This window comes from Oncorhynchus tshawytscha, linkage group LG17 (assembly GCF_018296145.1).
Source record: "Oncorhynchus tshawytscha isolate Ot180627B linkage group LG17, Otsh_v2.0, whole genome shotgun sequence".
Lineage (NCBI taxonomy): Eukaryota > Metazoa > Chordata > Actinopteri > Salmoniformes > Salmonidae > Oncorhynchus > Oncorhynchus tshawytscha.
The window spans coordinates 5,674,928-5,699,419 of NC_056445.1; the positions used below are offsets into that span (position 1 = coordinate 5,674,928).

At 41.1% G+C, this 24,492-nt stretch overlaps 1 protein-coding gene across 2 annotated transcripts in view; it reads left to right on the forward strand.

Annotated features, from left to right (window-relative positions):
• The first annotated feature begins 3,003 nt into the window (after positions 1 to 3,003).
• Positions 3,004 to 24,492, forward strand: part of LOC112216752 (DENN domain-containing protein 2A) — a 48,801-nt gene continuing 27,312 nt past the window's right edge. For both annotated transcript variants that reach the window (XM_024376800.2, XM_024376801.2), the window contains exons 1-11: positions 3,004 to 3,371; positions 4,424 to 4,495; positions 5,134 to 6,428; positions 6,550 to 6,617; positions 6,703 to 6,800; positions 7,108 to 7,323; positions 7,944 to 8,037; positions 8,119 to 8,169; positions 8,309 to 8,520; positions 21,622 to 21,731; positions 23,315 to 23,384. In XM_024376800.2, coding sequence (XP_024232568.1) covers positions 5,275 to 6,428; positions 6,550 to 6,617; positions 6,703 to 6,800; positions 7,108 to 7,323; positions 7,944 to 8,037; positions 8,119 to 8,169; positions 8,309 to 8,520; positions 21,622 to 21,731; positions 23,315 to 23,384 — 2,073 coding nt within the window. In that variant the 5' untranslated portion in view covers positions 3,004 to 3,371; positions 4,424 to 4,495; positions 5,134 to 5,274. The remainder of the gene's footprint in view (positions 3,372 to 4,423; positions 4,496 to 5,133; positions 6,429 to 6,549; positions 6,618 to 6,702; positions 6,801 to 7,107; positions 7,324 to 7,943; positions 8,038 to 8,118; positions 8,170 to 8,308; positions 8,521 to 21,621; positions 21,732 to 23,314; positions 23,385 to 24,492) is intronic.

Below are 24,492 nucleotides of genomic sequence, written 5' to 3' on the forward strand. Positions count from 1 at the left end.
TTGTTGAATTTCGTTCCTTCTTAATGCATTTGAGCCAATCAGTTGTGTTGTGATAACGTAGGGGTGGTATAGAGAACATAGTCAAGTCCATATTATGGCAAGAACAGCTCAAATAAGCAAAGAGAAATGACAGTCCATCATTACTTTAATTAAGACATGAAGGTCAGTCAATCTGGAAAAGTTCAAGAACTTTGAAAATGTTTCTTCAAGTGCAATCGCAAAAACCATCAGTTGCTAAGGATAAGTTTGTTAACTGCATCTCAGATTGCAGCCACAGAGTTCAAGTAACAGACACATCTCAACATCAATTGTTCAGAGGAGACTGCGGGAATCAGGCCTTTATTGTCAAATTGATGGAAAGAAAACTACTAAAGGGCACCAATAAGATGAAGAGACTTGCTTGGGCCAAGAAACACGAGCAATGGACATTAGACCAGTGGAAATTTGAAATCCATTCTTTGGTCTGATGAGTCCAAATTTGAGATTTTTTTTGTTCCAACCGCTGTGTCTTTGTGCGACGCAGAGTAAGTGAACGGATGATCTCCGCATGTGTGGTTCCCACCATGAAGCATGGAGGAGGAGGTGTGATGGTGTGGGGGTGCTTGGCTGGTGACACTGTTGGTGATTTATTTAGAATTCAAGTCACACTTAACCAGCATGGCTATCACAACATTCTGCAGCGATACACCATCCCATCTGGTTTGCGCTTAGTGGGACTATCATTTGTTTTTCAACAGGACAATGACCGGAGGAGGACCTGAGCCCTAGGACCATGCCTCAGGACTACCTGGCCTGATGACTCCTTGCTGTCCCCAGTCCACATGGCTCCAGTTTCAACTGTTCTGCCTGCGGCTATGGAACCCTGACCGGGCATGCTACCTGTCCCAGACCTGCTGTTTTTCAACTCTCTAGAGACAGCTCAGCTGATGTAAGAAGAGATTTATAAATACATTTGATTGATTGATGACCCAACACACTTCCAGGCTGGGTAAAGGCTATTTGACCAAAAAGGAGAGTGACAGAGTGCTGCATCAGATGACCTGGCCTCCACAATTACCCGACTTCAACCCAATTGAGATGGTTTGGGATGAGTTGGAACTCCTTCAAGACTGTTGTAAAAATATTCCAGGTGTTTTTACAATGGTCTACTTCATGAAGCTGGTTGAGAGACTGCCAAGAATGTGCAAAGCTGTCATCTTGGCAAAGGGTGGCTATTTTGAAGATTCTAAAATCTTAAATATATTTTGATTTATTTCATGTAGAATGTAGATTTATTTAGTGTAGAAAATAGTAAAATAAAGAAAAACCCTTGACTGAGTAGGTGTCAACTTTTGACTGGTACTTTATATTTAAAAAAAATATATATATATATATATATATATATATATGGGGGATTGGAAATTATGCAGATAATTGCGTTGATGGAACCCCCAATATACCTGCAATATTAAAGCTGATCTACCCCCTTGCATTGGTAGAATGTTTTAACATGATTTGGGCACACATCGTGCCAGTGTGGTCATGTTTGCTGGGAAAAGATGTGCTTATTTCAGGCAAAGTGAGGGCTGTCCTCACCGGTCCAATGCCTTGGGGGCCAATGTGGAGCCGATAAGCTGAGGCGCATCGGCCCAATGTGGGCAGCCTATGTAGGGCCAATATTTTACCTGCATTGGGTAAATGTGGTCATGTTTACTGGGCTCTCTCTGTTCTTTGAAGTAAATTGAACTCTCTGTCTATCTTTTTTATCAATACCCATGGATGAAGAGCATCATACAATTTGAATATCTTTTCCTTCCTCAAAATCAATACAGAACCAACTATATTAATTTGGGGACAGGTCGAAAAGCAGGAAACATGTATGTCAATTTAGCTAGCTAGCTTGCTGTTGTCCTGGGATATAAACATTGGGTTGTTATTTTACTTGAAATGCACAAGGTCCTCTATTCCGACAATTAATCCACAGATAAAATGGTCAACCAAGTTTGTTTCCAGTAATCTCTCCTCCTTCAGGCTCCTTCTTCTTATTCTTTGGACACTATATGGAGGTTGGCAACCAACTTTAAGGTGAATTACCACCACCAACTGGGGTGTGGACCTCAGTTCATCTTTCAATCACCCACTTGGGTATACGATCCTAAAAACCAATGAGGAGATGGGAGAGGCGGGACTCGCAGCGTGTCAAGTGTCTCAAAATGGTCGTCATGTAAGGTGAACACAGGTAAGTGAAAGTTTTTTGAGAAACTGTTGTATTATGTTATTGTAAGAAGTGCTGCATGTGCTGTGTGTGTGGTCTCTGTTGTTGCACTGAAACCGTTGATGCAAAGTTAGTTGAAAATAATAATGCATAATTATTTAAAGTTATGATATGAAGATCTTAAAAGTAATAGACTGGGATATTGCAATAACCTGTTGCTACATAATGACATATTAAAGTTGTTTTTCAGTATGTTACATACAGAAAGATGTAGTTCTTGTAGCAGGCTGGGGATCGAAATGTGTAGGCACAGTTGCATTGCAACAGTGGTGCAGATAGACAGTTGCCATGAGAGGTTCAACACATGGTTTTTAGGAAAATGTATATAGTTGTCACTGCCTTCAATTCCCCTTTCTCTTGGACTAGCAGTTGTTTACTAACTTAAATCGATAAGTTTGTCCTAATCATCATGTTATGAAATAGTTATGAACTTCAAGTTGCCGTAATCACAATAAACAGCAGATAGAGGTAGAGAAACAGACCAATGGAAACAATGACCTCGGAACAGTAAAACAAAATCCTTGCTACAGAAATGAACTTCTTGACAGAAAAGTGAATAATCCCTGCACAGTGGATGAATTAATTTGAACCTATTACATTGCAAGTCAACTGAACCTCAGCCAGCTAAAATGTCCAATGATCTAGCTTAAGATGAGAAGTGGTGGAGAGGCACCAGAACTTTCAGTTAGCTGGGAAGGGACCATTGTGTAAGAGTGGGAGGGGTCTGCAGCTATAGTGGGAGAGCGAGTTTAGGAGAAAGGGGTCAGCTATTCCTTTAGGATACATGGCAAATAAAGCATATAGAGGGAAATACTAAATCAGACTACTAAAGCCTTGGAGCTGCGTTGGACTTGATGCAACCTTTGAGATACACTTCTTCATAATAAGCCAAGACATGTTTTCCACAGTGTGTGAGAGATGATTGATGACTAGTGTTGGAGTCGTGGGAAAGGAGAGGCAGATCTTAGTATGGCAACATATAGTATATGAGAGAGGAGTTGACCTGCTTGTGATTGAGGAAGTCATGGATAATGATGCTGTTGTATCAAGGGTCACTGATGTGGAAATGAGCTCCTGTTCCACTGGTAGACTCACAAGGTCTGTGCAACAGAGAAAGGTAAGGACGACCAGATGACGATTTGTGCATTGGCTGAGTTTGATAATATTGTATTCATTTCTTGTCCTGTGTCAGAATTGTAGGACCTCTACAAGGCTGATAAGCGAGAATAATGTGATATTATGTATGTCCTGCTGTATATCCAGCAGTATGTGAACCCCTGGTGCTTTTTCAACTTATCTACGACTTAGTATACAGCATCAAATCACATTTTATTGGTCACATACACATGGTGGGAGTGTAGCGAAATGCTTGTGCTTCTAGTTCCGACAGTGCAGTAATATCTAACAAGTAATCCAACAATTCCCCAACAACTACCTAATACACACAAATCTAAAGGGATGAATGAGAATATGAACATATAAATATATGGATGAGCGATGGCCGAGCGGCATAGGCAAGGTACAATAGATGGTATAAAATACAGTACATTCATATGATATGAGTGATGTAAACATTATTCAAGTGGCAGACATGCGGTCTAAAAGGGTCTGCTTGGGAAACTCTACCCAAGATCTTCTCAGAAGCCAGTGAACTGAGAGACAATGCCCTGAGAACTGAGATACAGAGACAGAGTAGAGTCTCATAGAGTGGTTAAAACATTTCCATTTGCCATTGTGACAGTGACAGGGGTTCAAAAGTATCAGTACTCCCTCTCCAATAGTTATTTGTGACTCAAATGTTTTATTTGTGTGCTGACTTAGCCCCCCATGGGATCTAAACTATTTTTGTCATGGTTTTGCATGAGACTTAACTGGCTGTGCAAAATACTGTAGGAAACCAGATGTGAGGAATGAATGAGAGGTGGAAAATCAGTTATAGGATACTATTCTTACACTGATTCAGTCTCACTGGGATAGAGATGCCTCGACTCTAGATGTCTGGCTAGTGATTTTATGAGCTTCATAGACATATCTGCATGACTAGAACTAGGATTAAGGGAATCCAAAATATCTGATCTCTCTCTCTCTCTTTTTTTCTGCAGTATCCCTTTGTGTGTAACTGTAATTTGAAAATTGTCTCTATCTTCCTGTCTCTCTCTCTCTCTACAGGTGTATGCTGAGAATGGAGTCTGCTAGCATGATGACTGCAGGGCAGGACTGCCTTTACCAAATTGTTAACAAGTGAGTATGATGAGAGTGGGGACCTGTAATGTTGGGGGAATATTTATGGGTCCATTAAAAAAAAAAGTCACCAAGAAGATCATGGTTACAATGTAAAGTGGTTCCCCTTAAGCCATACTATTCTTTCAACTACTAATACACTTCCCAATTCAAAACCATCAACACACATACAACTAATTCAGTTTCTCTTTAATTAACGACTGTTAAGTGTTTATTTGGGTTCAGAATGCTTATTTAATCTATTTGCTTATTTCCATCTAAAACAAAACAGTTTTAGTTGGCTCTGGTCCATGTGGCTCTGGTCCAAGTATGTGTTTGTTTACTGAAGCTCTGTGAGAAGGATATGGTCGGTCACAGGCCTGTCCTCATGACATTTATGCTACCGCCAGACTAAAGACCCTGACTTTCCCATCAATGACTGAACAGACTGGAATGTTCCTTAAATGAGTCCTGTTGTTATTGTCTTTTTATGTTGACTAAATGGAGAATTTGAGGTCTACAATATATTTTAAAGTCTATTTTGCCTGAATTGAAAATTCAAGGTTGTGTTTGAGGTCTAAAAGTTTTAGTTGCCTGTGTTAATATGGTTTAGTAGCCGTTGTGCGTTGTGTTGACTACCATTTGGACTGATATTTCAGACGTGGCCTTCTGAAAGGGGACAGTGCACCTACAGACCCTAACAACAGGCCAGGGCAGTGCCAGGACAGGGAAGGGCAACCAATCTGCCTCTCATCTCCCTAAACAACCTAAACAACCTGCTGGAGGTCCCAAGCATAACTATGCAGGCTGAGAGGAACACCTTGGCTGGAGGCAGAACACTCTCCAAACCTCCCCATGCCACCATCAAAGACAAGATCTCAAAGTGGGAAGGAAAGGAGTCTTCCCCATCCCCAACATTAACAACAGCTACAACTACACCCACTCAGAGTATTGTGGAAAGAACTGACTCCTTAATTAAGAGTGATTCCAAACCCACCATTGAGGACTGCGAAAGACCAACCAACAGGGAGAAGCAGAAGAACAATGGGAAGGAGAACATAGAGCATATCTCCCCAACAGTCACTACAGTTCCTATTGGGAAAATAACAGAATCCCTAAAAAAGATTGATTCCAGAACCACCATCGAGCACTGGAGTAGACCAGCCAGCAAGGAGACACAGCAGAACCATGGGAAAGATAATGTAGAAATGGCTGGGAATTTGAGGACTACCTCGCCTGTGGGGCATGTAAAGGACACTACTGTGAAAATAACTGAATCCCTACAGAAGAAGGATGTCAGACCCTCCGAGGAGCAGCATAAAGGACACTGCAGCAGGCTGGCCAGCAGGGAAAAGCAGCAGAACCTTGGGAAAGCGATCATAGGAAGGGCAGGGGTTTCTCGGCCTACTGTGGAGCCTGTGAAGGAGCAGGTGATGGGGATGCTGAAGAAAGACAATGGTAGGAGACTGGTGGAGCAGAGAGCCGTCTTCACTCTCTTCAAGAAGCTGGAGCAGACCATGAGGGAGGAGAACCCCAGCAAAAGTCCTCTAGAGCTACCTGGCAACTACTTCTGCCCACCTAGCAGAGATACACATGTAGAGGCCAAGAGAAGAGAGATAGAATCCATTTTAGGAACATTGGATGCCGATGAGATGTTTGGGGAGTCAAGGCAAGGTGGGCAAGAGGGACGAGACCTGCAGAATGTGTACACAGAGCCAGGGTCACCACCCATAAACCCGGTCCCCAAACCCCAGCGCACCTTCCAGCAACGTACCTTTCAGCACCTCTCCAAATTTGAAGCGAGGACCCGCTCATTACCGAGACATGGGAAAGGGCAGAGGAATCTGCCCCCACTGCCTTCCATCTCCCCTCCACCTCTGTCCAACCAGCCTTCCCCCAACATCTACAGGAGACCCAGGACAGACAGACAAAGAGATAGAGACAACCCCAGGAGGTAAAATAGCCATACAGAACAGACAACACTAAATTCACACTAACAGTAATTCATTCACTCTCATATAAACATACACACAATATATTCTAAGTATTTCCCCCTTTCTTTTGTTCCTTCACAGGAAATCATTTGAGTTTGAGGACATTCCATCATGTCATCCACCTTATCATCATTATGAAATTATTACAGGTGAAGAATAAAAAAACTGATCTAATCACAAATAATAATTTGAACTAAATTCAATAGTGTTTAATTATCTTTGGTCTTCCTGCAGACTCTTCCAAGGAGAATCCATATGAGGACATTGAGGTATCCAGTCAGTGCTCATCACAACCTTCTCTACCTTCCTCTCCTGGGTCAGAATGCTCCAAGGTACATAACACTGTCTTAATGATGACATAACAGTCATGACAGTTTGTGTCAGTGTAGCAGATGGGGATCTGTGATGCTCACTCCTCAGCCTGAAGTGTCTCCACATGCGCTGTTGGATAGCCAGCTTTTCAGTGGCATGACTGGGTAAGATGTGTGTGTTTGCGGGGCAGAGATCTTGGGTTTGAGTCTCATGAGCCAAATCAGGAGGAAGCGGTACTCGCTAAGCAAGCAGTGCGATGTCCTTTACATTAGCTTATGACTTACTTTACTTCACAGATTGATCTGATTATTTTTAGTCTCTGTGCAGATCTCCAGGCCTGGTTTCTTCAGACAGAACTCTGGTGGGAGTTGCAGCTTCAAGCTTCCAGATCTGCGTAAGACCAACCATCACCGTAGTGATAGTGGAGGAGTAGCATCTCCCCCCCGGCTCAGCCCCCAGTCGACCCCTCACAGCGCAGATGAGCTGCCCCACTGGCTGTCTGGAGGAGATTCCTATAACCACGCCTGCAGGAGGATACCAATGGTAAGAGACTGTGGGGGAATCTCAATAGTCTTAAGTGGCTTCCTCTCCTCGTCTCCTCTCCTTCTCCTATACACTGAGTATACCAAACATTAGGAACACATTGCTAATATTGAGTTGCACACCCCCTCCCCCCTTTTGCCCTCTGAACAGCCTCAGTTCATCGGGGCATGGACTCTACAAGGTGTCGTAAGCGTTCCACAGGGATGCTGGCCCATGTTGTCTCCAATGCTTCACACAGTTGATACACATGGGAAACTGTTGAGTGTGAAAAACCCAGCAGCATTGCAGTTCTTGACACAAACCGGTGCGCCTGGCACCTACTACCATACCCCGTTCAAAAGGCACTTAAATATTTTGTTTTGCCAATTCACCCTCTGAATGGCACACATACACAATCCATATATCAATTGTCTCAAGGCTTATTAAACATCCTTCTTTAACCTGTCTGCTCCCCTTCATCTACACTGATTGAAGTGGATTTAACAAGTAACATCAACAAGGGATCATAGCTTTCACCTGGATTCACCTGGTCAATCTATGTCATGGAAAGGTATTCTTAATGTTTTGTATACTCAGTGTATATCCAATATTGATATTTCTAACATTCATTCTTCCAACAGGATGTGCTTAAAATCAACAGTATCTTTGAGGCTCGTGTTGGAAAGAAACATCTGAGGAGGGTGTATCACATTGCTGAGACCAGCTCAGGGAGAGGTGAGTGTGAGATTCTTTCAACCCCCAAAACATTATTTCAATGCTCTCCCTTTTGTAACACTTTTTTCATTTTTGTTGCAGTCACAGATGAAAACACTGACTCAGAGAGTGAGACAGAGGACAGGGCTAAAGGTACTATGTGACCAACTGACATCTTTCACAATTCCATAAAGTGCTTCTGTCAGTATCAAATTAATCTTCCCTTTTTCTACCCCTCTCCTTCTTTCATTACCTTTGCTTTTCCTTCCATACCCTCCTTCCCCTCTCACAGCCCATCGGCAGCGCATGTCCTCAGTCCAGTCTATCCTGAGCCAGCCGGGTGAGGGTCAGTACTGTAATAAACACAGCTCTCTGGACCTCACCAGGAATCTGAAGGAGCTACATCAACGCCAGCTCTTTGAGTACTTTCTGGTTGTGGCGCTGCACAGCACCAAGGCTGGCGTCCACTACCTGCCGGAGGTCACACAGCACTTTCCCCTCAAGGTGAGGAGAATGAAGGAGTTTGAACATGGGGCTGCCGTCTTAGAGGCTCCTGCTGTTTTTTTTTTCATTATTTTCTATGCTGATCTTACATTTTTTTGCACATAATGTCTCCGCCATAATTTCCCATGACTGAAAACAGCTTTTGGACATCAGAACAGTGATCAATAACCTCAATTTGGATGAAGATTTCTACTTTAACAAGTCGACAGCCCTGGACGTTCTGCTTACTCTGGACCCTGATCCCAGGACTCGAAAGAGGAAGCGGTGGCAAAAAAGAGGCAAGCTGTAACATAGATGCAGGGAGTCAGGAAGCAGGCGCAGTTATGGAATGATACAAACCAAAAGATACGTCTGACATGGAAACACTAACAATACTACTTGCTGACTGATAACTGAAGAGTGCTAAATAAAGGGTAGGTAATCAAGGGAGTAATGAAGTTCAGGTGTGACTGATGACGAGACTCAGGTGTGCGTAAAGATGGGTTGCCAGGACCGGTGGTTATTAAACTGGTGATGTCGAGGGCTGTAGTGGGGAAGCGGGAGTGGACGTGACACAAGCGACGCCACGCCATAAGGAGATTACGTCAGCGAGCATGTAGACCGCGATTAACTCCTTCATTTGTAACAAGTTTCAGTAAATAATTTTTGGTAGCATTTCTATGTTAAAGATTTTTTTTTTAAATGCTGATTTTCTCCATATTCCATCCAGTTCGCTTTATTTTTTATAATATATTACACTTGATCGTTCTTGAATAAGTTTCTCCAGTACTTTTTGGTTTTCCTCTAACTTATTCTGTACCTCTATGGGACAGTTTTATTGCTATCTATCTGTACTGTTAGTCCCTCTATTTCCATTGTTGATTTATGACTCACCACATGGATTTGGTCTTTAAGTAGCAAAATTTGAAATGTTTTTTTTTTTACATTATATAAAAGTAGAGACTCAGAGCGACAAAATGGAAGATCATACACTGTATTTGAGGAACAATGGGAAAGCAATTCTGCTTCGAAAGTTGTTCAACTTGTAAACTCACTTGTGAGAAAATCTCCTTTTAATGTTTTGCTATCTTGTGAAGAGCACTTCTTTGTCTACACCCATTCATCATCGTTCACACCCTCACCCTAAGCTTTAGCCCCACCCATCTCATTTCGATCTCGAGCGCCAGAGCGTCAAGCACTGGCCGATGATTTGTTTACCTCTGGATAACATGAAAACAGCCTAACCAGCTCTGCTGGCAGCAATTTCATTACTCTTTTTTTACCGATGTTTACTGACACTGCCCATATTCAACGGGTGTTGTACACACATCACGTAACGTTAGCTAACGAGCCAACCAGCCAACGTTAGCTAGTTAAACAGTAAACAGTGCCAACAATGCCACAGTGCTGGGAGCTAACAAACCATATTTAATGTTAGCTAGCTAACATTAGGTTCTAAGTAGAACAGAGCACGGCTCTGGGAAATGAATAATAACGTCAGTTAGGGAGCCAGCTGGCTAACGTTAGCTAGCTAGCTAACGGTACATTTTAGCTTGAAATTAAACCACTTCCTGTCAAAATTAGAAAATGTGTCATATCTAAAAAGCTAACACTAGACTATCTTACCTGTAAACATCATCGTGCATGGACGCGTCTCCCTGTCAGGAATGCCGTGCCATGGTTGCCCTTAGTTTGAAGATGTAATCCGGAGAAAGGTGTTTCCTCCATCTCTTTAGCTATCATACTCTGATTCCACTGATTTCAAAACTTGATCCTCCAGAAAGTGGAGAGCCACACTTATGCAACTCCTCTACACAATACATTTTTTTAAAGAAGCGTTTGACAGGATTACCAACACATTCTGATTCTATGGCAAACCAATCCGAACTCCTCTCTTGGCATGTCCAGCCCACTCATTATCTCAGCCAATCATGGCTAGTGGGAAGGTTGCTGACTTTTTCTGTGGCTTAACCAACAATTTTTCTGTGGCTTAACCTCTAATGACCCCCTGTCCCGCATGAGGGAGCGTAATAATCGACTGACACTAATTAGCATAACGCAACAAACATAAATATCCCTAGAAAATATTCCTATTCATGAAATTCACAAGTGAAATATATTGAGACACAGCTTAGCATTTTGTTAATCACCCTGTCATCTCAGATTTTCAAAATATGCTTTACAGCCAAAGCTAGACAAGCATTTGTGTAAGTTTATTGATAGCCTAGCATAGCATTTTGTCCAGCCAGCAGCAGGTAACTTGGTCACGGAAATCAGAAAAGCAATCAAATTAAATCGTTTAGCTTTGAGGAGCTTCGGCTGTTTTCACTCACGAGACTCCCAGTTAGATAGCCAATGTTCCTTTTTTCCCAAAATATTATTTTTGTAGGATGAAATAGCTCAGTTTGTTCTTCACGTTTGGCTGAGAAATTGCCCGGAAATTGCAATCACGAAAACACCGAAAAATATTCCAAATTAGCTCCATAATATCGACAGAAACATGGCAAAGGTTGTTTATAATCAATGCTCAAGGTGTTTTTCAAATATCTATTCGATAATATATCCACCGGGACAATTGTTTTTTCAGTAGGACCGATTGGAATAATGGCTACCTCTGTATTTTACGCGAGAATCACTCTGGGAGCCATCAGGTGACCAGTTGCGCAATGTAGCCGCTTACGGATATTCTTCAACATAAATGCGTAAAACTACGTAACAATGCTGTAGACACCTTGGGGAATACGGAGAAAAAGTAATCTGGTTGATAGCCCATTCACTGCTCAATAGGGACGCATTGGAACGCAGCGCTTTCAAAACATGAGGCACTTCCGGATTGGATTTTTCTCAGACTTTTGCCTGCAATATCAGTTCTGTTATACTCACAGACAATATTTTTACAGTTTTGGAAACTTTAGAGTGTTTTCTATCCTAAGCTGTCAATTATATGCATATTCTAGCATCTTGTCCTGACAAAATATCCCGAAAGCTCACATGTTCAAGAAGGCATTTCTGCCAAAAAAATGCATTTTGATAAGAAAAACATGTTTTTCGTAAAATTACTTTCCTGTGAAGTTGTGACTTGTGACATACATCTAGTTTCCTGAATTGGGTCACATATGAACTCTTTTGACCTAAATCGCTTTTGTTTTAAAGATGAGTATGAGATGAGCGTGAGTGTTTTGTTGTCGAAGGTGCAATCTCGATTAGCTCTGCTAGAGACTATCCTATCAATGGGACCTGAAAAACTGTAAGGTCCTATGTTTCTCGGAGTTGCTGGTATTTCTATGCATCCTCAAGACCAGATGGCAGACTTGGGTAAGGTGAGAGGGGGAGGGGTGTGTCTCTTTGTTAACAACAGCTGGTGCGCAATGTCTAATGTTAAGTCTTGAGTTTTTGCTTGCACGAGTTAGAATACCTCATGATAAGCTGCAGACCATACTATCTACCAAGAGAGTTTTCATCTGTATTTTTCATAGCTGTCTATTTGCCACCACAAACCGATGCAGGCACTAAGACCGCACTAGACAAGCTGTATAGGGCCGTAAGCAAACAAGAAAATGCACATTCAGAGGTGACATTTCTCATGGCTGGTCATTTTAATGCAGGACAACTGAAATCCGTTTTACCTCATTTTTACCAGCATGTCACCTGTGCAGCTAGAGGCGACAAACTCTAGATCACATTTACTCCACACACAGAAATGCATACAAGGCTCTCCCTTGCCCTCCCTTTGGCAAATCAGACCATAGCTCGATCCTCCTGATTCCTGCTTACAAGCAAAAAACTCAAACAGGAGGTAATGTGTTGTTTGCCTCGAAGCGAGCGTAGTTCAATACGGAAGTGGTCTGACAAATCAGATGTTAAATTACATGACTCTTTCGCTATAGCACAGACTGGAATATGTTCTGAGATTTACAACATCAGTCACCAGCTTCATAAATAAGTGCATCGACATCGTCATCCCCATTGTGACTGTCCGTACATAACCCAACCAAAAGCCATGGATTACAGCGAACATTAGCACTAAGCTAAAGGCTAGAGCTTCCAATTTCAAGGAGCGAGACATTAATCAAGACGCTTATAAGAAATCCCACAACGACCACCGGCGAGCCATAAAACAGGCAAGGCGCCATTACAGGACCAAGATCGAATCCTACTACGCTGACTCTGATGCTCATTGGATTGTGGCCATGAAATGCTTTGAAAGGCCGGTCATGGCTCACATCAACACCATCATCCCAGACACCCTGGACCCACTCCAATTTGTGCACAGCCCCAACAGTGATGAGGGGTGGTTGTTTGACCGTGGACCCATAGCGGATGCAGGCAATGAGGCAGTGATCTCTGAGATCCTGACTGAAAACAGCAGATCCACAGATGATCTCTATTGCACTCCACATTGCCCTTACCCACCTGGACAAAAGGGAATACCTACGTAAGAATGCTGTTCTTTGACTACGTCTCAGCATTCAACACCATGGACCCCTCCAAGCTCATTATCAAGATCTGAACACCTTCCTGTGCAACTGAATCCTGGACTTCCTGACGGGCCACACTCAGGCAGTGCGGGTAGGAAACAACAGATCCGCCACATTGACCAACACGGGGTCCCTCAGGGGTGGGTGCTTAGTCCTCTCCTGTTCTCCCTGTTCTCCCAGGGCTGCGTGGCCATGGACAACTCCAACACCATCATCAAGTTTACTGATGACACGACGGTGGTAAGACTGATAACCGATGAGGCATTCTATAGGGAGAAGGTCAGAGAGCTGGCAGTGTGGTGCCAGGACAACCTCTCCCTCAACATCAGCAAGACAACGGAGCTGATCGTGGACTCCAGAAAACGAACAACGGTGCGAGCACGCCCCCATCCACATCGAAGGGGCTGTAGTGAAGGGAGTCGAGAGCTTCAAGTTCCTCTGTGTCCACATCACTGAGGAATTAACATGGTACACATACACCCCACTCAGTTGTGAAGAGTGCACGTCAGCACCTCTTCTCCCTCAGGAAACTAAAAAGATTTGGCATGGGTCCTGAGATCTTCAAAAGGTTCTACAGCAGTAACATTGAGAGAATCCTGACTGGTTGCTTCACTGCCTGGTACGGCAATTGTTTGGCCTCCGACCGCAAGGCACTACAGAGGGCCATAACATTTATCAAAGACCCCAGCCACCCCAATCATAGACTGTTCTCTCTACTACCGCATGGCAAGCGGTACCGGAGTGCCAAGTCTAGGACAAAAAGGCTTCTCAACAGTTTTTACCCCCAAGCCATAAGACTCCTGAATCAAATGGCTACCCGGACTATTTGCATTGTGTTCCCCTCCAACCCCTCTTTTACGCTGCTGCTACTCTCTGTTTATCATATATGCATAGTCACTTTAACTATACATTCATGTACATACTACCTCAATTGGCCCGACCAACCAGTGCTCCCGCACATTGGCTTACCTCAATCAGTCTGACTAACTGGTGTCTGTATGTAGCCTAGCTGTTTTTATAGCCTCGCTACTGTTATTTTTTACTGTTGTTTTTATTTCTTTACTTACCTATTGTTCACCTAATACCTTTTTTGCACTATTTAGAGCCTGTATGTAAGCGTAAGGTCTACCTACACCTGTTGTTTTTGGCGCACATGACAAATGAACTTTGATTTGATAGGCTCAATCAAGCTAGTTGTCTTCACTACTTTCTTATGTCATTCTCGCTCGCTCCAAAAGTTTAAAACGTGTTGATAGGGGACAGAATGTGGTCGGACCATCAAATAATTGAAATTTACATCACTCTTACAGATTTTCCACATTGGTGAGGATATTGGAAATGTAATCAAAGGCTGTTGGATGACAACTTGTTTTTAACCAGGACAGAATAGTTAATAACTGACTTTCCCAACATAGCATAGATACAGCAGATCCCATTATTGTATGGGACACTTTCAAATGTGTCTTTAGAGGCCATGCAATTCAATACTCATCTTTAAAACAAAAGCCATTTAGGTCAAAAGAGTTCATATTAACAATAGAAATAGTACAGATAGATAGCAAAAAAACTGTCCCATAGAGACACAGAACAATTTAGAGGAAAAACAAACAGAACTGGAGGAACTTATTCAAGAAAGATCAAATGTAATATATTATAAAAAATAAAGCGGACTGGATGGAATATGGGGAAAATTGCACCAATTTCTTTTTATCTTCAACATATTAAGCATGCTACCAAAAATAATTTACTTAAACAAATGACCCATGATTCACCAAACGATTTTATTGAAATGTCATGTTTGGGACTCCCGAGTGGTGCAGCGGTCTAAGGCACTGCATCTCAGTGCTTCAGACGTCAATACAGACACCCTGGTTTGATTCCAGGCTGCATCACAACCGGCCGTGATTGGGAGTCCCATAGGGTGGCGCACAATTGGCCCAGCGTCGTCCAGGTTTGGCCGGGGTAGGCCATCATTGCAAATAAGAATTTGTTCTTAACTGACTTGCCTAGTTAAATGAAGGTTAAAAATAGTTAATTGTAAAGATTTCTTTCCATTAATACAGCTGTTAATTAACAACTGTACAGAAAGACTCATTTGAAAGCCACATTTCAGAGGAGGAACTTCTTGATGCAATTATAGCCTTTATTTATTATTATAAACTCCAGGGCTGGATGGCATACCAGTTGAGGAATACCAAATATTTGTTGATATACTCAGAGGACCGTTATTAGCATGTTTTAACCACTCCTATAAAAGTTTTACATTATCAGATACTCAACAATAAGGTCTGATTCTTGCTCTAGTCGGCTGGCCCTCGCTACATATTCGTCGCCAGACCCACTGGCTCCAGGTCATCTACAAGTCCATGCTAGGTAAAGCTCCGCCTTATCTCAGTTCACTGGTCACGATGGCAACACCCATCCGTAGCACGCGCTCCAGCAGGTGTATCTCACTGATCATCCCTAAAGCCAACACCTCATTTGGCCGCCTTTCGTTCCAGTTCTCTGCTGCCTGTGACTGGAACAAATTGCAAAAATCGCTGTAGTTGGAGACTTTTATCTCCCTCACCAACTTCAAACATCTGCTATCTGAGCAGCTAAACAATCGCTGCAGCTGTACATAGTCTATCGGTAAATAGCCCACCCATTTTTACCTACCTCATCCCCATACTGTTTTTATTTATTTACTTTTCTGCTCTTTTGCACACCAATATCTCTACCTGTACATGACCATCTGATCATTTATCACTCCAGTGTTAATCTGCAAAATTGTAATTATTCGCCTACCTCCTCATGCCTTTTGCACACAATGTATATAGACGCCCCTTTTTTTCTACTGTGTTATTGACTTGTTAATTGTTTACTCCATGTGTAACTCTGTGTTGTCTATTCACACTGCTATGCTTTATCTTGGCTAGGTCGCAGTTGCAAATGAGAACTTGTTCTCAACTAGCCTACCTGGTTAAATAAAGGTGAATTAAAAATAAAAAAAGTTACTGAAACATGATCCAGGTGACCCAGGTGGTAATATAAAGATCCAGTCCATTAAAAAAATTGGAGGCCCATGCACTTCAGTGTTGACACCCAAAAATTCTAGCAAAATGCATAGCGCATAGAATTTAAAAGGTATTCTTGTATATTATTAAGTTTTTTTTTACATGGACAATACATTAGAGATAATATAGGACAAGTACTGGGAACAATATAACACTATTGAAAATCTGGGAAACCGGGCCTGGTATTCATAGCTGACTTAGAAAAGTATTTTGATAAAGTACGACTAGCATTTTTATATAAATGCCCGGGATATTTCAATTTTGGAGAATCTCTTACACAATGGGTTAAAGTTATGTTAGGAACCCTATGTGTAAAATAGTAAATAATGACTACTTCTCAGAAAGTATTAAACTGTCAAGAGGAGTAAAACAAGGTTGTTCACATCGGCAAATGTATAGCCATCAAAATTTTTGCTATTGAAATCAGATCCATCAATAATATCAAGGAGCTAGAAATCCAGGGCTTAAAAACAAAGGTGTTATTGTAGGCTGATGATTCATGTTTTCTTTTACATCCACAATTTGGATCCCTCCATGGACTCATAGAGGCTCTAGATTATGTTTCTTACTTCTCTGGATTAGAACTAAATTAACTAAATTATGATATACACTATATTACATACAGTCATATCACCGTTTTTTTATTATGTGAGCAAAAAATATTCATTTTTATTTTGGAATGTCAAGTCAGACAAAATTTAAAATATATAATGAATATTAATTCGGAGGGCAGAAATGATTCAATATTAAAGCAGTCATACAAAAGCAGTACTTTAATCCAAACGGGTTCTCTAGCATATTCGTAAGAATGTCTCACCCTGTGTTCAAGAATGGCCTTTTTCTCTTTATTCAGATTCAAACCTCTCACTTTCGGATATTTGAAAATTAAATAATCTCCAAAATATTGTTATTTTTAAACAAGCCATAGAAGTTGGTTACAATTTCAGGTTAATACACTATAAAAGACAGAACATATATTACAACAAATATTATTGTTTAACTCAAATATACTAATTGATTAAAAAAAACATTATTTGAAAATATAATACATTAAAATAGTATAATCTTTGTAAATTATATCATAAATAGGACTGAAGTTAAGTCACATATTCACGTGCATGTACACCCAATATGGTCCCCCTGTTGATGATGCTTATTATGTATTATGGTTGAATCAAAAGATGACATGTAATAAAAATGTAATTAAATTGGAAACAATTAAATATATATGTGAAATTAAATTAAGAACATCTTCAGGCTAGGGTCTATTTCCACCTGACTGATGTGCCCAAAGTAAACTGCCTGTTGCTCAGGCCCTGAAGCCAGGATATGCACATAATTGGTACCATTGGAAAGAAAACACTCTGAAGTTTGCAGAAATGTTAAAATAATGTAGGAGACTATAACACAATAGATATGGTAGGTGGAAATCCAAAGAAAAACCAACAGGATCGTTTTTTGAGAGCCCATGCATGCTCTTCCATTGGAACATATAGGTAAAAAATTAATCTAGCTCCCACTATGCAATTCCTATGGCTTCCACTGGGTGTCAGTAGTCTTTGTTCAAGGTTTCAGGCTTGTTTCTTCCAAAAAGAGTAAGAAATGTGAGTTTTACTACAGGGACACAGACTTGGAAATTCGTGTATGCGTGTGCGACGAAGAGGACATGCACCTGCTGACATCATTTTCCTATTGAACATATTTCTTTCAGTATGAAATATTATAGTTTAATTACATTTTATTGTACCTGAGGATTAGGTAGAAATGTATTTTGACTTGTTTTAACAAAGTTTAGCGGTAGCTTTCTGGATTCAATGTTGAACGAGTGGACTACTCAAATCGATGATGCCAACTAAACAGACTTTTTGGGACAAAAAGAAGGATTTTATCTAACAAAACGGCACTACATGTTGTAGCTGGGACCCTTTGAATGACAAATCAGAGGAAGATTTTAAAAAAGTAAGTGAATATTTAATCGCTATTTGTGAATTTATGAAACCTGTTCCTTGGACAAATATTTTGATGTGGGGCGCCGTCCTCAAACAATCGCATGGCATGCTTTCCCTGTAAAGCCTACTGTAAATCGGACAGTGCAGTTAGATTGACAAGAATTTAAGCTTTTAACCAATATAGGACACTTCTATGTACGTAAAATGTTTAATATCCATAATTTTTATGATTATTTATTTTAATTGCGCTCCTTCCAGTTTCATCGGAATTTGTCCCGCTAGCCTTAAACAATAATGTATGTTGATGCTATTATTATATACAATATCCAGTGGCGATTTTAGCATGTACATCTTGGTGGGGCAAACAAAAAAAACATATTTTTTAGATGCATGCCAGCAAAGCCACTATACAACACAACACTAAACAATACATTAATTGCACTATAACAATGACAAATGGTGCACACAAACTGGTAAGGCCTACATAAAGCTGTCTCAACAGCAGAGTTTTATTTTCAGCTCCATGGAGTGAATCCTTACCACTGCTACACCTGGCCATTAGCGAAGCCTTGTCTGGCAGCAAAACAGTTAATTCAGCCTCATTTCCTGCTTAAAAAAACATAGCTGAGACTGTATAGCTGACATGCTTAAACAAATGTGGTTTCTACTGACAATTGAGATGTACAAACTATGGTATAAGGGAGTCATTGTAAATAAGAATTTGTTCTTATTAATTGACTTGCCTAGTTAAATAAAGGTTAAATAAAAATACAAAAAAGTTGAAAGTCCGTATTGCCCAGCAACAGCCCCAAAATATCACTGCTCTAGAGGAGATCTGCATGGAGGAATGGGCCAAAATACCAGCAACAGTGTGTGAAAACCTTGTGAAGACTTACAGAAAACGTTTGACCTCTGTCATTGCCAACAAAGGGTATATAACAAAGTATTGAGAAACTTTTGTTGTTGACCAAATACTTATTTTCCACTATAATTTGCAAATAAATTCATTAAAAATCCTACAATGTGATTTTCTGGATTTTTTTCTTCTAATTTTGTCTGTCATAGTTGAAATGTACCTATGATGAAAATTACAGGCCTCTCTCATCTTTTTAAGTGGGAGAACTTGCACAATTGGTGGCTGACTAAATACTTTTTTGCCCCACTGTACACTTAGTATTCATTTCCTAGCTACAGTATACATATCTCCCTGGCATATTACATCATTTATGCATCAGCATACAAGACATTTTTGGACTCACCTTGTTGTGCTGTGCTCACTTGAACAGCATGGCGGTCGTAGGCAAATTTTGTCCTCAAACTTTGTCATCAAAGTCTGGCAAACTCTGGACTTATGGTGATTTCAAGACAACCGGGAACTCTGGAAAAAAAACTAGGTTGAATCATGACGTCAGTGCACTTCAGGTCGGAGCTCTAGAAAGAGGCCCGAGTTCCTGACTTGGAATTCCAAGTTGGATGACCGTTCAAAAAGTATTCAGAGTTAGTTCCCACTTGTCTTGAATTCACTGAAGTCTGAGATTTCCCAGTTCAGAGTTTCCAGTTGTTTTGAACACGGCAGAAGTCATGCTGGATTGCCAGCATGGCCATTGTATTCAAACTTTTCTGGCCCATGGTGTTGAATGTTCATCCTTTTAAGCTTGGAAAAGAGACCCTTAAACCCAGACTTGGACCACACAACCACTCCACTGAATAGCAGGCTAGTTATTGCTTTGCAATGCTTGCAGTTAGCAAATGATTCCTTCCAAGCCACTCATTGTTGAATTTGCAAATTCCAATATGTTGTGTGTGTAATGTTTACGTCCAATGGCCGATGAACACCGATATGTTTTATCTATCATTTCTCTTCGTATGACAAGAATTGAAAAGGATATGCCAGTAGATTGTCAATGTGATTTTTGACAATGACTGCTTGTCTAGCTTGCTAGCTAAGTCCAATCAAAGCTATGGTAGATATAGCATGATTTGACGTCATTTTATCTGTTGCCAATGAGCCTTCTTGGATGGGCACTTCTAATGTAACTCTATTGCAGCACCCAAGGGGCTTGAATTTTTGAGCTCACCGTAGATTTTGCGTTGATGTAGTGTGCCCATGAGTGACAGAACACTGAGCCAATCATGGCGCAACTAGAGAACATTACTAACCTCTATGCTCAGTATTTATCATTGGCTGCCCCACCACCATAGAAAGCACTGAGCTGGGCTGAAACACCTGCATTTTGGAGGTGCCTTACTCAAGAAAGCAAAAAAGAGACCATGTTTGTATGCGACTTTATTAACTCAATCATTTTTTGTTTTTACATTGTTTGCAAACTGATATGACAGGTATTATTAACCAAATTAAATGCAAATAGGCAACAAAAATATATATTATTATTATTATTATATATACGGTCAAAAGTTTTAGAACACCTACTCATTCAAAGGTTTTTCTTTATTTTTACTATTTTCTACATTGTAGAATAATAGTTAAGACATCAAAACTATGACATAACTAATATGGAATCATGTAGTAACCAAAAAAGTGTTAAACAAATCAAAATCTATGTTATATTTGAGATTCTTCAAAGTAGACATATTTTGCCATAAAATGTATAAAGGTTGAGAACATATGTGAAACAGCACAGTTGGAAATATATGGAAAATAGACATCAAACCTGGATGGTATTCAGAGATAGAGCTGAAGGGTGGGACTAAAAATAACAAAAAAAACAAGATAACTAATGTAAAATATACTGTGTCAGTAAAATGTATATATGCAATATTAAAGCTGATCCACCCCACTTTAAAGATACTGTTTTATTTTTCATTAATGTTCATTAATCTTCTACTTTGACATTAAAGAGTATTTTCTGTAGATTTTTGACAAAAACATTATTAAAATCATTTTAATCCCACTTTTTAGCACAATAAAATGTGGGAAAAGTCCAGGGGTGTGAATACTTTCTGAAGGCACTTTATAGCACGTGCACACATGCATACTAACGTCACACACACATACACACACACCACATATGCTGCTCCTACTGTCTATCATCTATCCTGTTGCCTAGTTACTTTATCCTTACCTACAGTATATGTACATAGCTAACCTCAATTACCTTGTACATTGACTCGGTACTGGTACTCCCTGTATATAGCCATGTCACTTTTTTCTTTATTGTTGTTCACTGTGCATTTATTCCTCTATCTTAACTCTGTATTGTTGGAAAAGGACCAATAAGTAAGGCTTTCACTGTTAGACTACAGCTATTGTTTATGAAGCGTGTGTCAAATAGAATGTGATTTGATTTGAGTGCCTGGACAGAAAATGTGTCCTGACCAAGCCCCTTCTCCTTTTCGATTTGCAGATATAAAATTATGCTGCACAGAAATTGCACTTTGGGGAGTATAAAAATGTTTTGAATTTTAAAGTGACAGGATAGTTAGCAATCTGTCGATGGTTCCACTTAACCTTCCAATTGTCTTAGCATTGGGTAATTCTCTGAGATCTGCAATGGGTCTTCCGGAAAGTGTTTAGATGTTAAAGGCTAAGTGTTGATTTGGGTCGGGATTAGACTCGGTTTTTGATGGATTTCGTATTTTGACCCAGACTTATGATGTTTTGTCCTGCTCTTTCTGCAGCTGGAGCGGAGCTTCAAGTTCATGAAGGAGACAGAGGATCAGCTAAGGATCATCCCCCAGTTCTGTTTCCCTGATGCTAAGGACTTGAAGCCAGTAGAGAACTACCCCAGGTCAGCAGGATCACACTAATAATGCACTAATCTAATATAGCCTACATGTCTTTGTAATCATACACAGTTCTAATGTTTGAGAAAAGCACTTCATAGATAGAATGTATTTAGCTATTTATTATGGATCTGTACCATACTTTACTCTTATTTAACCTCATGAACCAAAATACTGACCTTGGAGACTATGTGGCCCAGTAAACATTACCCCATTGGGCCCATGTCGGTATTCAGTGGGCAAGGTGGGTACGGGCTAGCCCACAGCAATCCAACAACGTCCCAAAACACTAAGCCCACACCAGCCCCAAACGGGCTAGCCCACAACAAGCCCAACACAGGCTAGCCTACACCAGCCAAACAAAGGTTATCCAACACCCATCCCACATCAGCGCAACATGGGCTAGCCTACACCAATCCCAAATCAGCCCAACACAGGCTAGCCTACACCAGCCCAATACGTGCTAGCCTACAACAGCCCAACACAGGCTAGCCAACACCAGCCCAACACCCCAACACAGGCTAGCCCACACCAGCCCAACACAGGCTAGCCCACACCAGCCCAACACAGGCTAGCCAACAACAGCCCAACACAGGCTAGCCTACAACAGCCCAGCACAGGCTAGCCCATGCCAAGCCTTCAACAGCCCAACACATTTTAGCCCACACCAGCCCAACACATTTTAGCCCACACCAGCCCAACACAGGCTAGCCCACACCAGCCCAACACAGGCTAGCCCATTACAGCTCAACACAGGCCAGCCCACACCAAGCCCAATAGGGGCTAGCCCACACCAAGTGGCTCATTTCAATATGTGTCAGGCATGGTTAGCACACAATTATTTTCGGGGAAATTTATAGTACCTGTCCTGTGAAAATCTCACTTTTAAAAGTTCATATTATGTTAACTCATAACAAAATAATGTTGTTGACTCATCCTATACATCCTATGTATTTGTGGCCAAAGCATACATTGGAGGAGGGGAAAAAACACTTAAAAGATCTTAAACTTGTATCTCAAAGAGACCAATTAAAAATGCTTAAATAAGTGCCAAATGTGATATATGAGAAACTTAACAGTTTCTCTTGTAAAAATATATTTTGAAAGAAACATCTTGGTCATCCATGATCCCTTAAATACCTTGACGTCTTGACAATTATGCAATTTATGCATTGAAATAAAGTTGAATTAATTATAAATAAATATATTCCTATGAAATTGCAACAGCGTATCGGCCCAATATAGGCAGCTTACATGGGGGCCAATATTTTTGTCCGCAATGGGCCCACATCGTTCTAATATGGACATGTTTGCTGGGAAAGGACAGGCTTATTTCAGGCAAAGTGAGGGCTGCCCTCACCAGATATGGGCTGCCCACATTGGGTCACACTGGGCCAATGCCTTGGGGGCCAACGTGGAGCTGTTGAGCAAAGGCACATTGGCCCAATATGGGGAGTCAGCATGGGGACAATATGTTTGCCTGCATTGGGCCCACATCATACCAATGTGAACATGTTTTCTGGGGGGTTTATATCACAATCCTGTAAGCATATTATACATACATTTATTGTATTTTATTTTTCCACAGTGAAATGTTCTCTTTTGTTTTGACTGGCGAAGATGGAAGCAGGAGGTTTGGATACTGTCGTCGTCTACTGGTACATTTTGCATGTATTCCTTCAGTACACATATACACTACTTGCCCAAAAGTGTGTGGACACCAGCTCATTGAACATCTCATTCCAAAATCATGGGCATTAATATGGAGTTGGTCTGCCCCTCCACTTTTCTGGAAAGGCTTTCCACTAGATGTTGGAACATTGCTGCGGGAACTTGCTTCTATTTAGCTACAAGAGCATTATTGAGGTTGGGAACTGATGTTGGGCGATTAGGCCTTGGACGCAGTGCATTTCGGGCAGGTAGCGTTCTCCTGGCATCCGCCAAACCCAGATTTGTCAGTCGGACTGCCAGACAGTGAAGCGTGAATCATCACTCAGAGAACGCGTTTCCACTGCTCCATAGTCCAATGGTGCTTTGCACCACTCCAGGTGACGCTTGGCATTGTCCACGGTGATATTAGGCTTGCTCGGCCATTGAAACCCATTTCATTAAGTTCCCGACAAACAGTTATTGTGCTTATGATGATTCCAGAAAAAGTTTGGAACTTGGTAGTGAGTGTAGTAACAGATGATTTTTATGCGCCACGTGCTTCAGCACTCGGTGATCCAATTCTATGAGCTTGTGTGGCCTACCACTTTGTGGCTGAGCTGGTGTTGCTCCTAGACATTTCCATTTCACAATAACAGCACTTACAGTTGACCGGGGAAGCTCTAGCAGAAATGTAATGAACTGACTTGTTGGAAAGGTGGCATCCTATGATGGTGCCACGATGAAAGTCACTCAGCTCTTCAGGCCATTTTACCGTCAATGTTTGTCTATGGAGATTGCATGGGGTGTGCTCGATTTGATACACCTGTCAGTGATGAGTGTGGCTGCAATAGCCAAATCCACTCATTTGAAGGGGTGTCCACATACTTTTGTGTATATCTATAGTGTACCATACAGACAGACAGACAGTCACCGACAGGAAGTGGTTATCTATGATGTCAGCTGAGTAAATAACCATGATACTGCAAATAGAGATGGACTGGTGGGAAACAGTTATTCCCTGAGATGGATTCAGCGGAAATATGTGTGTGTATGTGTGCGCTTATGCGTGTGCTTTACTGTGTGTATAGTGTTGTAGATTCTTGTGTGTTGTTATTT